This window comes from Gallus gallus, chromosome 1, assembly GCF_016699485.2.
Source record: "Gallus gallus isolate bGalGal1 chromosome 1, bGalGal1.mat.broiler.GRCg7b, whole genome shotgun sequence".
NCBI classification, from domain to species: domain Eukaryota; kingdom Metazoa; phylum Chordata; class Aves; order Galliformes; family Phasianidae; genus Gallus; species Gallus gallus.
The window spans coordinates 85146098-85161513 of NC_052532.1; the positions used below are offsets into that span (position 1 = coordinate 85146098).

The 15416-nt window shown below is 41.2% G+C and overlaps 1 protein-coding gene across 6 annotated transcripts in view; it reads left to right on the forward strand.

Moving 5' to 3' along the window:
- LNP1 (leukemia NUP98 fusion partner 1) overlaps positions 1–9679 on the forward strand; it is a 13924-nt gene extending 4245 nt beyond the window's left edge. For 5 of the 6 annotated variants that reach the window (XM_025143930.3, XM_025143936.3, XM_046905525.1 and 2 more), the window contains exons 4-5: positions 5838–6083; positions 8056–9679. In XM_025143930.3, the coding sequence (XP_024999698.2) occupies positions 5838–6083; positions 8056–8235 (426 nt within the window). In that variant the 3' untranslated portion in view covers positions 8236–9679. Of the gene's footprint in view, positions 1–697; positions 2068–5837; positions 6084–8055 lie in introns of those variants that run through there. The other variant, XM_040649476.2, reaches the window with a different exon arrangement.
- The last annotated feature ends 5737 nt before the right edge of the window (positions 9680–15416 follow it).

Consider the following 15416-nt stretch of genomic DNA (forward strand, 5'->3'; position numbering starts at 1 on the left):
CGACTCTTCGCAAGGAAGCTGTGTCCTTTACCTCTGGGATTAACTGCTTGCTGGTGTAACTTTGAATTTAAGCTAGAGGATATGGTCCCTCCTTGTTTAAAGTATCTGAACCTGAAAATAAGGACCCAATACATAACAAAGCTTATTATATTATGAAATAAGTTTTTAAGGGAGAAACAGCTTCTTTTTTTCCTAAACCATCAGAACAGTGGGGAAAGGTACAGGGTTCAAATGCCTAAGCAGTTTTTTAAGGTACCTGACAACTAACCAATAATCACAGTGCAAAAAAAGCAGACGTTCCCAGTCCTTAAAAGTAGTGTAGGTACCTCAAACCTGTCTCTTTTTTTTTTTTCCAGATGCATTGGTTGGCTTCCCAAAGTAACTATGTTTACTTACAAATAATTTTTCAGTTATATCCCTAAATCATAATGTCTGCAACAGAGCCAATACTATTATATGGTGGAAAAAAATAGTTACTCTTTCCAAAGTTTTTTTTCTGTCATGTGCTGTATTTCACCTTGGAAATCATCTTCCACTGAATCTGCCATGTTCTAAGCAGTGGGATTTTTCTTTTTAAAGAATCATAGAATATAATGATGGAATCATTAAGGCTGGAAAAGGCCACCATTCCAACCACCCATCTGCCCATCACCACCATGTCCATTCAACCACATCCCACAGTGCCAAATCTACACATTTCTTGAACACCTCCAGGAAATTTTTTTTCCATTCTCAAAAATTATGGTTAAGAGGAGAAAAACAGAACAAATCTACCTCCTTACTCTTTGAATACATGAATAGATTGGAAAGGTAACCATAATCCATTCTTTTAAACTCATCGGCAACATCTACTGATTATAGTATAGTGTAATTATATATACTTTGTTCACAGATTGAAAAACAGTTTCTGAGCTAGAGTTTTGCTAATGGATTCCACCAGAATGCCTAAAACCAACATTTATTAACGTTTATTTATTTATTAATTTTACCATATTTTAATTTTGTTCTTCAGACAATTATGCATACACAACTTCTTTACACCTAATACAGACTAAAGCGTATGAATGTACTTTAAATCACATTTCATTCAGCAAGTAGCTGAATACAGCTTCATTGTATATTTGTGTGCGTACACACGCATTTAATTTGAAGCATGTTCTTAAATTCAGTTTGATCAAAAGCTATTTCAATGCTTTTGCTAATGATAGTTGTATCCCTGAATCAGCACTAGAGCTTTAATGAAGTTAGCTTAGAGAGAGAAGACTATGACTTTTTGTGTGACCGTTCAATCAGTTAAAGTTATCCTGTACACTTAATTATGTCTGGCCTTCACAATAGTGCTCCACGCAACTTCTTCTTGGCTCAGCTATATTATGTAGAACATACAAATCTCAATCTCAGTGCCAGAAATTGACCTTGGGAATGACAAAGTATGGTTTGCTTGGGTTTCTTATAACAAAATTTGAAAATTTTTGATTATTTTAATAGAAATCTCTAATCAGCTGGTAGTGAAGACTACTAAAATATGTTGTTTTAAGTCAAGTCTAGAAATTATTCAATTGGGGACACAAATAATTCCTTAGAAACATCTTCAGAAAGTGCATTTCCTTGTTCAGAGCCACAACTTGCTATTTCATCTGGATGTGCTCTTTAGACTACTGTTACAAAGAATAACTACTGTGAGAACCAAAACACTTATCAGTGCTAGCTAAATATCATCTTCCTTTTGTCAGAACAGTGCTATTAATCAAGAGGAATAGTAACTGAGATGAGACCGTGTCTCTTCTGTAAGTTAATACATCCTCAGTGGATCACAGTGTACTCTTTCTTATGTGTCGACATCATAAATGGAGGTAACCGTGGCTGTCCTGGTTACAGTCAAGCCACAGAATCATAGAACCATTAAGGGTGAAGAGACCACTAACATTGTCTAGTCCTTTCTTTCTCTCATACCCAGGGCTGGCATACAGCATACCAGCAGTAGTGCAGCTCCGTCCACATGAACTACATTTGCATCAACAGTGTTCTGGTATTGCACAGCCCAGTGCTAGCACTATGGCACAAAAGGTGTTTTGGAATAACTCTGTACATCGCTTTCAGTTACGGAATAGTTTTTTGTTTGTTTGTTTGTTTGTTTGTCTTCCTTATAGTTTTTCCTATGCTGTAGAAACACATTCAACCACTGTTCTCACTTAAAACATGATAGCTGATTTTTGTGGCATCCCGTCACTGAGGAGCCTCTCAAAATATGAACAAAGCTTTGTAGAAGAACTCCTCTGTGATTTGCTTCACAGAAACTAACAATAATTTTTATTCCTTTTTCCCCAGGATCTTATAATACCTTATAATACAAACATTACTGAGATGCGGTTCACAAAATGCTTTTGTTGTGATCATTCCCATTATGCAGAGGAACACAAACTTATATTCATCCCTCACTGGGTCACTGTCAAAGCATGTAACTGGCCTCAGGAATCCCCACGCCAAAACAGGCTAAAACAATAAGTCCAGAACTCTCCATTAAAACATGTACCTCTAATCCCCTGAAAAACATCAGGTTTGGATAAGTCACCAAGGGCCTTCAGCGAATGTGGAAACAGCCTAAGGAGAACTAAGTCATCTGCTTTCAGCTGCTTTAATTAACTTGCTGCACACTGCAAATTTTAAATACAGTAGCTGATTCTCTTTCTGAAGCTGATGACTTTGATGCATTCTGGTTGTCTTCCATCATTTCAGCTCAGGACTGTTTCCTACTTCCCAGGCATTTTGTTGTGGGGAAAATATTGCATACAGAGGAGCACTGGTTAGAGTTTTACAACCCTACATATGGAAGCACTCTGAAGTAGACATTTCTGCTCTTGACAGAAGAGCGGATAAGAAACATCCAAGGGTGAGAGCAGAACTTTTGACTACGGTTGAAGGTAATGACAACTATTGTAAACTGAAATCAGTCTAAACATCTACTGCAATATCATCACTACAGATCAGTGGAAGCCTAGGCTGAAACGTTTTTAAGGAATTCATGCTTGGCTGTAAGCTTCTTGGGAGGAAAGAATGCTCTGGGACAGAATCGGAATGTCAGATTTTCCAAAATATTCCTAGAGAACTGGGGTCATTATGTAAACTTGTGCAAACAACGAATGCAATACTGACACTCTGAAGATTAAATGTCTTGCTGACAGCTGTGTGAGTTCTCAGATCAAAGCCAAAAGATGGAAGAAATTATCTTGTCTCCAACAGAAACTGAGAAAGAGAATAGACAAATGATATTGGCACCAAGTTCTTGAGGATTTTTTGTTTCTGTGCTTTTTCTGTGTTAGCAAACAATCTGCTGCCTATTATGTAAACAGACACTAAGCGTGACTGGCATTATACAAAGGCTCATACAGAAAAAGGGGGTACTAGAGGGAGTGAGAAACAAACATCGAGAGTTCTCAAAAATTCCCTATTTTGATGCCAAAGAGCAGATATCATTCTTCCTTCCCATGCCTTTTTCCTTGTTTCACCTCCTCTCCACTTCTCCAGTTTAAGAGCTACTCAGGGGCAGATCCTAGAAGCCAGAGATGATGGAAGCTTGCTAAAGAGGCACCACATGTAAACGTGAGGCAGCTACTGGGGCAGGGATGGGAGCAGATACTGCAGTGGCACTCAGAGACTTTTGGCAAGGGAAGGCAGCAGTAGTGGGTGGACAAGAGAGTGTGGACACAGGGAGAATCTCTGTTTCCAGCAGCTGCTGAGACATCAGGAAGGGAAGCATAAATTAAAGATGTCTCAGGCCTGTTCTTATTTACAGTGGTACCATGCAATCTATGTATTTCTAGTAAAACTAGACCAGTAAATCTATGTATTAAACACATCTATTAAATCTAAGAAACAGTAAGAAAGCCACATGGATCTTATGTAAACTCACTGCCAGAATTTATCTTAAATAAGACTACTGTTTTGTACTAGTAATAAGCCATGAAATGTTCATTCTTAGCAGTTGTATTAAAGCCTTTGTCCTCTGTCAGGTTGTGTTGGAAGCACAGCCACTGTAATGTGATTACATGATCATAGAATTGTAGAATGGTTTGGGTTAGAAGGGACCTTTAAGATCCCCTAGTTCCAACCTCCTGCTAAAGGCAGGGGTACCTCCCACTAGAGCAGGTTGCTCGAAGCCCCATCCAGCCTGGCCTTGAGTGCTTCCAGGGAGGGGGCATTCTTAACCTCTCTGGGCAACCTGTTCCAATGTCTCACCACCTTCACCGTAAAGAATTTCTTCCTAATATCTAGTCTAAATCTACCCTCTGCCAGTTTAAAGCCATTTCCCCTTGTCGTATGTGTGGGTGTACCCTAGGTTCACTGAGACAAATCTGCATTTCAGAGGAAGGCTGGTCCCTTTCCTGAACCATAGTTAGTATGTGAACTACAGTCTTTTTGTTAAGGGCTTCACTATAATTTCATCTGCGAAGGAAGAATGAAAAGCGACATCTTTGTAATATAAAACATTTACAGATACTGTAAAACAAGGTGGATGAATACCATCCTCTGCTTCATCTGTGCTCCTGTTGTTTTTTTTCAATATACACTGATACCACTAAAATGGCATAGAAGATGTTCGGCTTGTACAGCTTGACATGGCATGTGTACTCCTGTCCCTCAAGCACAATCTGATTGCTTTGATGCTTTTCCAAATAACAATACGATATGACCTTACAGGAATCACAACCATATTGATTAGTGTTGCAACAGTATGCCTCAAAGTAAAAATAGCATAGCAGGAATCATTACCGCTACTCTCAGCAGCAGTTCATAATACTAGTTGCTTGAGTAAGCTTATGTCTGGAAATGAAGTTGAACTTGCACCGTATGAGCTGAAGACCCTTTGGTGTTAAGTGCATCTAGAAGGTAGAAGACTTATGTAAAAACAAAATGAGAAAACAACAAAACAAAACAACAACAAAAAAGAGTTTCAGATGTCTGTGAAAATGGGAAGTATAAATTAACAAACAGGGACGTGTTTGTGTATATATATGAGGGACATATAGTCCCTCAGTTATTGCCAACAGCTGAACTCATAATGAGGGAGGCAAATCTGCCTATATGGAGCTGTGGTATTTTGCTGGAAGACGCAACAGAAATAGATTTACTGGTGATTTAGCACCTCTCATCAAGCCATTGTGAAAAGCATGTTTCCATCTTTTCCAACCTTAATGATTCTATGATTCTGTGATTCTATCATTTCTCTATTAGGAATGTGTCCCTTAGTGCCCTGAAAATGCTCTCCCGTGAGGTCAGGATGAATATGCCCAAGAGACCGCTAAAAAACCTGGAGCTGAACAGTAGAGCATCTTGTCTACATTTAGGCCAGGCAGCAGATATAATAAGACTGGGCTAGGAATGGTCTCTGTCCCACTCAGATGACCTCAAATCTCTAATAAGACCCAGAACATCTGTGGGTCAAACCCAGTGTCTGGCTCATCTGGCCACAAGAGGGCTGGGTCCCTGCTGTTTGAAAGCCCTGCCTAGAACCCATTCCCAGAGGGGACGGCTGGGTGTTTGGGATTATGAAGTGTCCAGGTCTTTTCGATGACAGTGGGCACACCTCACATTTCAAATGCTTATTTGGGTGCCAAAACTTAGATACTCAAAAATGGGAATGAGTAAATTCTGCTACTGCTCCAAGGAAGCAAACTCTTTGACAGTGTGATACTTCTGCACAAATAAGGAATGCTACAGAAGTCTGGGCAAGGTTATTTGTTCTGCAGTACTGCTTGGAGAGTATTCTGCAGTAGAGAATCTGTCCTGTGTGCTCTGCTTTGGTATTCAATACTCAGCAAAGACCTCTTCTTTTGCAGGCCAGGCTTTCCTCCCTCCATACAACACGACTTCATGCCTCTGCCAAAGGCTCATCTTCAGGTCATCTCAAGGGCTCCAAGGAATTTCAAGAAGACCAAGATGTCAAATACCGCCACCACAAGAAGGCAAGCAGAACACCTTCAGCAGACAGCTCAGGCCCAGAGACGAGATCAAACTCCATGCAGGAATTTGCAGAGTCCTTTGAAAAGCAATTGCATTTCAAGAGCAAACGCTCAGTTTCTTTGGTAGGTAACAACTAGCAGCAACCTTAAGAAGACTTCATAAGTAAATAAATAAATGAGTCAGGCCAGCTTTATCCCTTGTATAATCTTTGTGTCTTTGCTTGGGGAGGAGCAGAAATAAGCTTGGATTAGAATGTGTTGAATGATGTGATCCTTACTGTAGTTCAAGAAATGTAAAACTGCTAACGTCGTTAGTATGAGCATTTTGGATGTAGTGTTCACCATCTAGACTTGTTCCAAAGTGTGTATCTTCAAAATGAGACGCTGCACTCCCTGTGGCAACAAGGCAATATGAAAGCAGATCTGCTTCACTTTTGCTGTGATAGCCAGGTCTCTTTCTCATTGCTGTTGACCTGGTTTAACCACATGCCATGTTATCTGTAAGACTGCCAGGCATCATGGTGTTTTGGGGATTTCTCTTTACTCCTTGGTACTCCAGTGTCATTGCACAACTGCAGCAGCAGCCATTGCTATATTTTCACTGTAAGGGCATGCAGCCAGCATGGATTCTTTTCCTATTTCATTCTTCTCTCCTGAGGTGTGATTCTGCATGATTTGCATTGAAGAAGTAGCCAATAATGACCTTTATCTATGACAATTTAACACATTTATTATAATGATACATACTATCTGTTGTATCACACAGTGGAGGGAAGGGTATTGAACAATAAGTCCCTTTTAAGTATTGGAAGAACACTCTCAAATTCAGTCACCCCACTGAAAAGCTGTGCTTGAATGACATTTGACATTATCCTCAAATAACAACAAAGGGAAGTACCCTTTATTTTTTCAGTTTTTTGACACTGACAGTTTCATATGGAGAAATAATCTTCATCTCTCTGTGCAGAACTTCCATTTAGCAAGAAGAGAGGAAACAATAAAAATCTCCTTTCAATAAGTAGCATAATTACATGATCGGTCCCACGATTACAGTCCTTGCACGATCAGTCCACTAGGAATATGAAGAGTTATGGTGATGACAACTCTGTTATTCAATTTTTAAGATTTTATGTGAATTCTGTAATCTTCTTTCTTTCCTTTTAGGAACTACTCAGTATTTATTTCATTTAGAATTTCCCATTGCCTCATTTGCCAACCCTCACCAGTAGCTGATTGTTTATTTATCATTTCTCAAAAGTGCCTACTGCTAGAAGGTCTGTGAGTGTGTCAGTTGTGTGATAAGTATAGTGAATATAATACACTAAGTTTGACTTTGATTTCATTTTAAAAACATGGATTTTGGTACCCTTCTGTAATTTACAGCAAGGTGTGCTGGGCTATACTTTGATCTGTCTTTCAGCTAGGCCAGAGTGTGGTCATTCCTCAGTCACCATTAAAGCCTGTAAGGTGTCAAGGACTTTAGAACCTCGCAGAACTGAGTGATAGATATCAGAGATCTGAAAGGAAATTTGGGAGTGGGCTTAAACATGGAGCTCCAAAAAGAGTGGTGAAAAATCCTTTTTTGCATCTGGAACCCTACAGATATTGTTCAAATCTTTACATGACCAGAAGAAAATAAAAGCGGGGAAAAGGTAATTCCACTCCATCTCCTTCCCTGTGCATTGCTTTTCTCTAAATAAATGTCTCAGCACTAGTTTTCAGTGCGGTCTTTGTAGCTATCAGTGAGCAGCTTTCAGATTTTTAAACACGGATCATGTGAAATAAGAAAAACAAGGAGTCTGAGGTGAAATTTCAGAGCCTCCTTTTCTCCCTCATGTCTCCCTTCCCAAGCTTGCCCTCCAGGCAGACGATCCTCCTACCACCTATACAGCATCATCAAAAGCGTGTTGCCACTTGCTGAGTATTAGGGTTACTGGCTGGGGCCATGAGTTTGAGCCCATTGTGTTAAAACTGATGTGGCTGAGGTTGGTAAATGGAGTATTTTACTAGACATTACTACTGAAACATCGTTATCAGTTTTTCTTGATCATGTAAGAGTCACTTAATTCTCTTCTGTTTTTCTCCTGCCTTTTAGCAACCTGAAGGCATGAAGGAGAGAAGAGAGAGACTGCATCTGAGAAAGAACAGGTCTCACAAGAGAATGGGAGAGAAATCAGAGCCAGGGGGAGCACAGAAAGATGAGCGCTCAGAAGCTATACCTGCAAAACACAACGAACAGTTCCCATCACAAGCAAGCACTGAGAAAGGATATTGATGCACAGGCTGCTAGAATGTCTTGGGCTAATGAATTTTAACACTACCTCTGATGAACAGAGGGAGCGTTCTTGTTTTGACTAGAAGAGGCTTGTTAGCTAGAGCAAATCCAAAGCTGTAAAATGAAACTAAAATTCAACTGCATAATTGATACCATTTTACTACATTCCTGTCCTTTCTTTTTCCACTGGGAATGTGACCCTGCTCAGAGATATGGGGCAATGAACCACACCTTAAGAGGGTTTCAGGCAGATTTAGCATTACAGCAGGACAATAGTGGATTTGTTTAAATTTGTTTAAGGGGAGAACATGTATGTATTACAGAGCTGTGCAATGTCATTCAAACCCTTATGTTTCTTCTTTAATTGCAAACAGAAAGTTTGGGAAAGAAAACATACGCATAAACTATTATCCACTACTTGGCCCTGACATTGACTTAGAGTTGGTTTGGAAACAGGGAGCTCTTCTCTTTGACAGTCTCCCAACTCCAGATTTGTGGAGGTGATAGAAAAAAAGCCCTCACTCTCCTCCACATATTGCTGCTGTCACTGTCCCTGCAATACAACTCTTGCTTCTCTGACGTCCCTCCTTTCTCTCCCATGTCTTCAGTCTCATTTCCCAAGTCACACGACTAGTTTTTCTGCAGCTTTTTCTCTGTCGTGGCCTTTCCTCCCTCCATTTTCTATTTTGTAGCTGTGACTCGTAGCTATAAGACTCTTCTGTTACAACTCTAGCCCTGCCTCATCAAAATTTGAGCCTTGCTCAAACCTCTGGTAAAAACAGAGATGAGCAGCCTTCTGCACTTCTATATCATCTCTGCAAGGGGATGGTTATGCTTGCCACAAATTCAGGGTGATGGATCCTTTTCATTTTTTCCTTTTTTCATGAACTAAGGCCAAACAAAGGAATTGGGAAGTGGCTCTGCCAGGGATAAGCAGGCCTTGGGTTTTTTTTTTTCCTCTGGCTGAAGATCTCCTAAACTCAGCTGTAAATCTCATCATCTCTAAGTAAGATTTCCTTCAATGCAGAGGAATACAATTTCCATATGCTCAGAAACACAGCTTTTTTAATGTGAGTCTTCCCTTCAGAGAAAATCCCTGTCGTTGGGAATAATTTCTCCAGGCCTAATTTGAAGAAAGCCTGCTTTGGTAATAGAGGATAGTGAACACTGATGGCTTTATGGGCCAGAGTCAAAATCTGCTGGGTGTTCTCGGGATTTTCTGTAATTAACAAAGGTTTTATTACTTTACTTTAGAGCCTTAATTTTGAACGTTCAACCTTTTAAGAGCTTAGGGCACCCTCAAAACTTTGTAACACTTATCTTCATTTTGGGATTGGTTTTGCTTTATGTAGGACTTTGAGGGTATAGAAGAAAGTGACTGAACCCTTGCTAATGCTTGTAAGCTGTTTCTTGCCTGGCAACATATATTATAAACTAATAAATGTGACTGAAAAAATATTTGTTCTTATGCATTGTTCCTGTCCTCCCCAGTCCAGATTGGATTCTCATTAAATTCCTCCATCAGCCAAAACTTTCATCCAGATAACTTTCCCCTTATAATCCTGATTTGAAGACTGCGTTACAATAGACCTGGATAGAATCATAGAATGTCTTCGGTTGGAAGGATTAATGACCATCCAGTTCCAACTCCTTGCTTTGGGCAGTGTTGCCACCTACTAGATGATATCAGGTAGATAGCAGCCTGCTCTCACATCTCATGAGAACTGAATATCATGGCTGCACCAGTTTTGCCCGGATTTTGGAGGATCACCACCTTCCTCCTGTTTTGCAGCTAAAGTTAACTCAGCAGACCCAGCAATATCCAGAATTTGCAAAAAGCTTGTATTCGTGAGATTCTGATCAGCAACAGATGTAAAACTAATGCACTGGTTGTACATCACACTTGAAGGAAACACCAAAGAGAGCTGACATATAAAGGTATTAGTACTGTCTCTGATCTGCTGTTTACTACCTCGTGAATGCACAGGCAAGCCCCATTGCCTCAAGGCAGCCTAGCAGGTCTGCCTCTCACCATATCTTCTCTCTGAAAGCAGCTCCTGTATTTATCACTGAATCCCATCTCTCAAATGGGAGAGTTTTTTAGCGTGTTTGTTGGTTTTTTTGCCAGCCATCAGCCCTGTGGTGTAGCGTTGGAGACAGAACCTTTCAGATGTTTTCTGTTGCACCACATAACAGCACTTTCCAGTGTAGCCCCATGTAGCTCATGCAAGCAGCATTACTTATAAAGAGTTAAACTTGCGTAGTGGAATAAAATCATTCTCCACAGATATCAGCAATTATTCCATAACTAATTGCACATTTTGGAAGGAAGGTAATCATGCAAAGAGGGCTCTGACTGGGATAGAATGGCTGATACTTCTATTTTAAGAGAAAATGAAACTGGGATGTACAAGTAATCAGAAGGACTCTAGAGGGTTTTCAATCTCACACGCTTTTTTGCTCTTTCCAAGAGTGGGATGGCTATGAATTGGATCAATATCCAAACCTTGGATACAAAAAAAAAGATCAGTTAGCAGGCAGCAAAGACAGAGGGATCAAAAATGTCTTTTCCAGAATATTCAGTTACAGGTAACATAGAACACATATAGTAGTTTTAGAACAGTGTAGGCAGCAGGCTGCTCACTTCCTCTGTGGGCTGTCATTGAAAACTGACCTGGCTCAGAGGCCCACTAAGCAAGTTTTGAACTTGCTGTGGTTCAAGGTGGGAGACAATGCTCTGGTAAACAATACTTCTTTGTGGATCCTTCCCACTGCTTCCAGCTAACTGGTAAGTGCTCCTGTGGGATATTAGGCCTTGGGTATGTACAAGCATTTCAGGAGCAAGACCCAGTTACAGCATAGTATTTTCTAAGGGGCCTCACACTATTTTTACTGTGCCTCACACAGGCCTCTCACCCATGCCTCACACGGGGCACCAGGTAAGAAGAGATCTTCTAGTGTGATTACCTGATTTTCTAGGTGGGCATCTTCAAGGCAAAATCCCTGGCCCTGAACGCACTCACAGTACACATGAAAAATATAAAATTAAATACAGGTATAATCAAATCTGATGATAAGAATTATTGATGAAGAAATGATTTATAGTCATGAGACCTTGAACTTTTACAGCCATCTGCCAAAAGCACTGCAAAAAGAGCAGGTCTTGGACGATGTTCAGAAGGATAATGCAGCCAAAATCTAGACCTGAACACCAGAGAGAAGTAAGTACCGAAATCACACAAACTTCATAGACATTTCCCTGCCTGCAGTGCCAGAGGTTTAGATAGCTGTCTATAAGCAAATGCTAAAATATACTTCCTCATCATAGCATAAAAAATAGTAGGGGGTTGATTTTCATTTACTGTGTTGTTATATGTGGAATTGACATAATATTCCTATTTTTTACTGTGAGGGTGGTGAGACACTGGAACAGGTTGCCCAGTGAGGTTGTGGATGCCCCCACCCTGGAAGCATTTAAGGCCAGGCTGGATGGGACTTTGAGCAACCTGGTCTAGAGGGAGGTGTTCATGCCTACAGCAGGGGGTTGGAACTAGGGGATCTTAATGGTCCCTTCCAACACAAACCATTCTATGATTCTATTATAATCCAGATACCAAGCATCATTCATAATATTCATAGCTCATTTAGGTTACTCAGCAACTTGGTTACTTAACAAAAAGTAATTCTGAGCTGAGGCCATTCAAGGCTGATGAAAATTTTCCTTTAGTTAAAAGAGGAAGATTTGCATCCATGTGCTATTTGCCACGATCACTGGAGAACTGACAGCAACACAGAACTTTACTGTATGCACAGTTTTCACAAATAAATATTGTGACAAAATCCCAGGGCCCTTTTTGTCTTTAACTTGCTATGTGCAGAGTGGAAGGGTTTTATATATGAGTTTCTCCAGACCTTGACTGAACTTTGAATGATGGCGGCTGAAAGTGATGTTTATGTTTGTTGGAGAAGTGCCGCCAATCCTTCATTATCAGAAGCTACGTAGAAGGCAGAGGAATCCTCAGTATGATCATTAGTGGCTTTTAGGTAATATTGCACTGATACAAAGACCAAGGGTAAAGATGATTAGCCATGCTGGAGTCACTGCTCTTGCCAGTGTGTGTCATTCTTTTTATGACTGAATGAGTAGATAAGGGGAAGACCAGTGCTCCAAAGGAGCTGTGAGCACCTGGGTGTTTGCATGTCTATGGTTCTGAGCTGACACTGCAGGCAAGAAGCAAAATGTTCATTTAATTTCTGGTGCAAGAGGGTTCACCATTATCCAAAGAGATAAATTAGGTGGTATAGACGGTGTCCTTGATGATCGCTGTACTTCCAACACAAAACCTTAATTTCAGTATTTGTTGGCCTGGTATCAAATAAACTGAAAGAGAAAGTGCTGAATACAGCACATTCCTGAGAAGAAAAATATAAAATTTTGTGTATTCTGGATCTTGCATAAGACATTCTGATGATAACAAGGCTTCATCTGATAACTGTATCCTTGTTTCCTTAGTATCATTAACTCAGTACATTTTTTAGACCGAGGATTTTAATTTCTTATGGAAGCATATATCAAATTTCCTGGGAAATAACTTTGCTAATATAACATAACACTTAAGATCCTATTTGCTAGCACTCTTTTCCACTTGCTATTAACACTGTAATTGTAAGTGTCTGCTAAGGAAATCAACCAGTTCAAAAAGCAGTTTGTGTCCATGTGCTTCTGCAGTGTCAGTCACAGACTCCTGTCGTCTGTGATGAAAGAGCCAAGAACAAAGGGTTTTTTAGGACTACAGAGGGGAAATAGTCAAGTTTTGACTCCAGCTACAAAAGAAAAAAGAAATCAAAACTTTACTCAATGAAGTAATCCATTACAAGGTTACTATAAGTTTTGTGGGTTTCTATACACTTCAGAGACCAACTCTAAAGATAAAAACCAACACCAAACTCCTTCTGTCCATGCATGTTATGGAAACATGTCAGTGTTCAGGGAAGAGGTTGAAATATTTTTACAATTCCATGGACAGTTGTAAATAAAAACTGCATATGTATTTGAAAATACATTGTTTAAAAATTATTGTGAGTCTAGACAGCATAAATTGCAATTTCCCAGTAGAGGGAGCCCATCAATACCATTTGAGCAGATGTGCAGTAGTTCACACCAAGAATGAGTTTGAGGTTAAAATCAATTCCAGTGCCAGTGGGAGAATCATAGAATCATAGAATTACTCAGGTTGGAAAGGACCTCAAAGATCATCAAGTCCAACTGCAGCCTAACCATAGTACCCTAACTCTGACAACCCTCTGCTAAATCATATCTCTGAGCACCACATCCAAATGGTTTTTGAACACATCCAGGGATGGTGACTCAACCACCTCCCTGGGGAGCCTATTCCAGTGCTTAACCACCCTTTCTGTAAAGAAGTGTTTCCTAACATCCAACCTAAACTTGCCTTGGCGCAACTTGAGGCCATTTCCCCTCGTCTTGTCACCTGTCACCAGTGAGAAGAGACCTACTCCGCTCTCACTGTAAACACCTTTCAGGTACTGGAAGAGAGTAATAAGGTCTCCCCTCAGCCTCCTCTTCCCCAGACTAAACAGCCCCAGCTCCCTCAGCCTCTCCTCATAGGGCTGATTTTCCAAGCCCTTCACTAGCCTTGTTGCCCTTCTCTGGACCTGCTCCATGTCCTTCTTGTACTGAGGTGCCCAAAACTGAACACAGTACTTGAGGTGAGGCCTCACCAATGCCAAGTACAGGGGAAGGATGACTTCCCTAGTCCTGCTCAGCACACTGTTCCTGATACAAGCCAGGATGCCATTGGCCTTCTTGGCCACCTGGGCACACTGCTGGCTCATATTCAGCTGACTGTCCAACAGTACACCAAAGTCCCTTTCCATCAGGCAGCTTTCCAGCCACACCTCCCCAAGCCTGTAGGGTTGCTTGGGGTTGTTGTGACCAAAATGCAGGACCCGACACTTGGCTCTATTGAAACTCATACCGTTAACCTTGGCCCATCGATCCAGTCTATCCAGGTCCCTCTGTAGTGCCCTTCTCCCCTCTGGCAGATCAACACTCCCTCCCAGCTTGGTGTCATCTGCAAACTTACTGAGGGTGCACTCAATCCCCTCATCAAGATCATCAATGAAGATATTAAACAGAAGCGGCCCCAGCACTGAGCCCTGAGGGACACCGCTCGTGACCGGCCGTCAACTGGATTCAGCTCCATTGACCACAACTCTTTGGGCCCAGCCATCCAGCCAGTGCTTCACCCAGTGGAGCATACACCCAACCAGACCATGGGCAGCCAGCTTCTCCATGAGAATGTTCTGGGGGACAGTGTCAAAGGCCTTACTGAAGTCCAGGTAGACCACATCGACAGCCTGACCCTCATCCACTAAGCAGGTCACTTTGTCATAGAATGAAATCAAGTTTGTCAGACAGGATCTACCGTTCATAAACCTATGCTGACTGGGCCTGATGCCCTGGTTGACCTTTAGTTGGTCCGTGATGGTTCCCGAGATTATCCGTTCCATGACCTTCCCTGGCACTGAGGTGAGACTGATAGGCCTGTAGCTACCAGGATTATCTTTTTGGCCCTTTTTGGAGATGGGCATCACATTTGCCAGTTTCCAATCCACTTGGACATCCCTGGTTAGCCAGGACTGCCGAAAGATGATGGAGAGTGGCTTGGCAACCACATCTGTCAACTCTCAACACTCTAGGGTGCAGTCCATCTGGCCCCATGGACTTGTAAGCATCCAGCTTTCGCAGCAGGTCCAAAACTATCTCGTTTTGGATCATGAAGGGCTTATTCTGTTCCCCATCCCTATCTACCAGCACAGGGGGCTGTGTTCCCAGGGAGTAACAAGTCTTATTATTAAAGACTGAGGCAAAGAAGGCATTAAGTACCTCAGCCTTATCCCTATCCTTGGTGACCAGGTTGCCCTCGGCATCCAACAGGGGGTGGAGATTCTCCCTAGCCTTCCTCTTGCTGTTACGGTGTTTATAAAAGCATTTACTGTTTACCTTTGCTTTAGTGGCCAAGCTCAGTTCTAGCTGCGCTTTGGCTTTTCTAATGTTTATTAGAAAAAACATTACCAGGAGCACAGGACTACATGATTAAATGTTTCCTTGTTTTGTTGGCATATAACTTTTGTTGAAATGAGGGAAATAATAGACT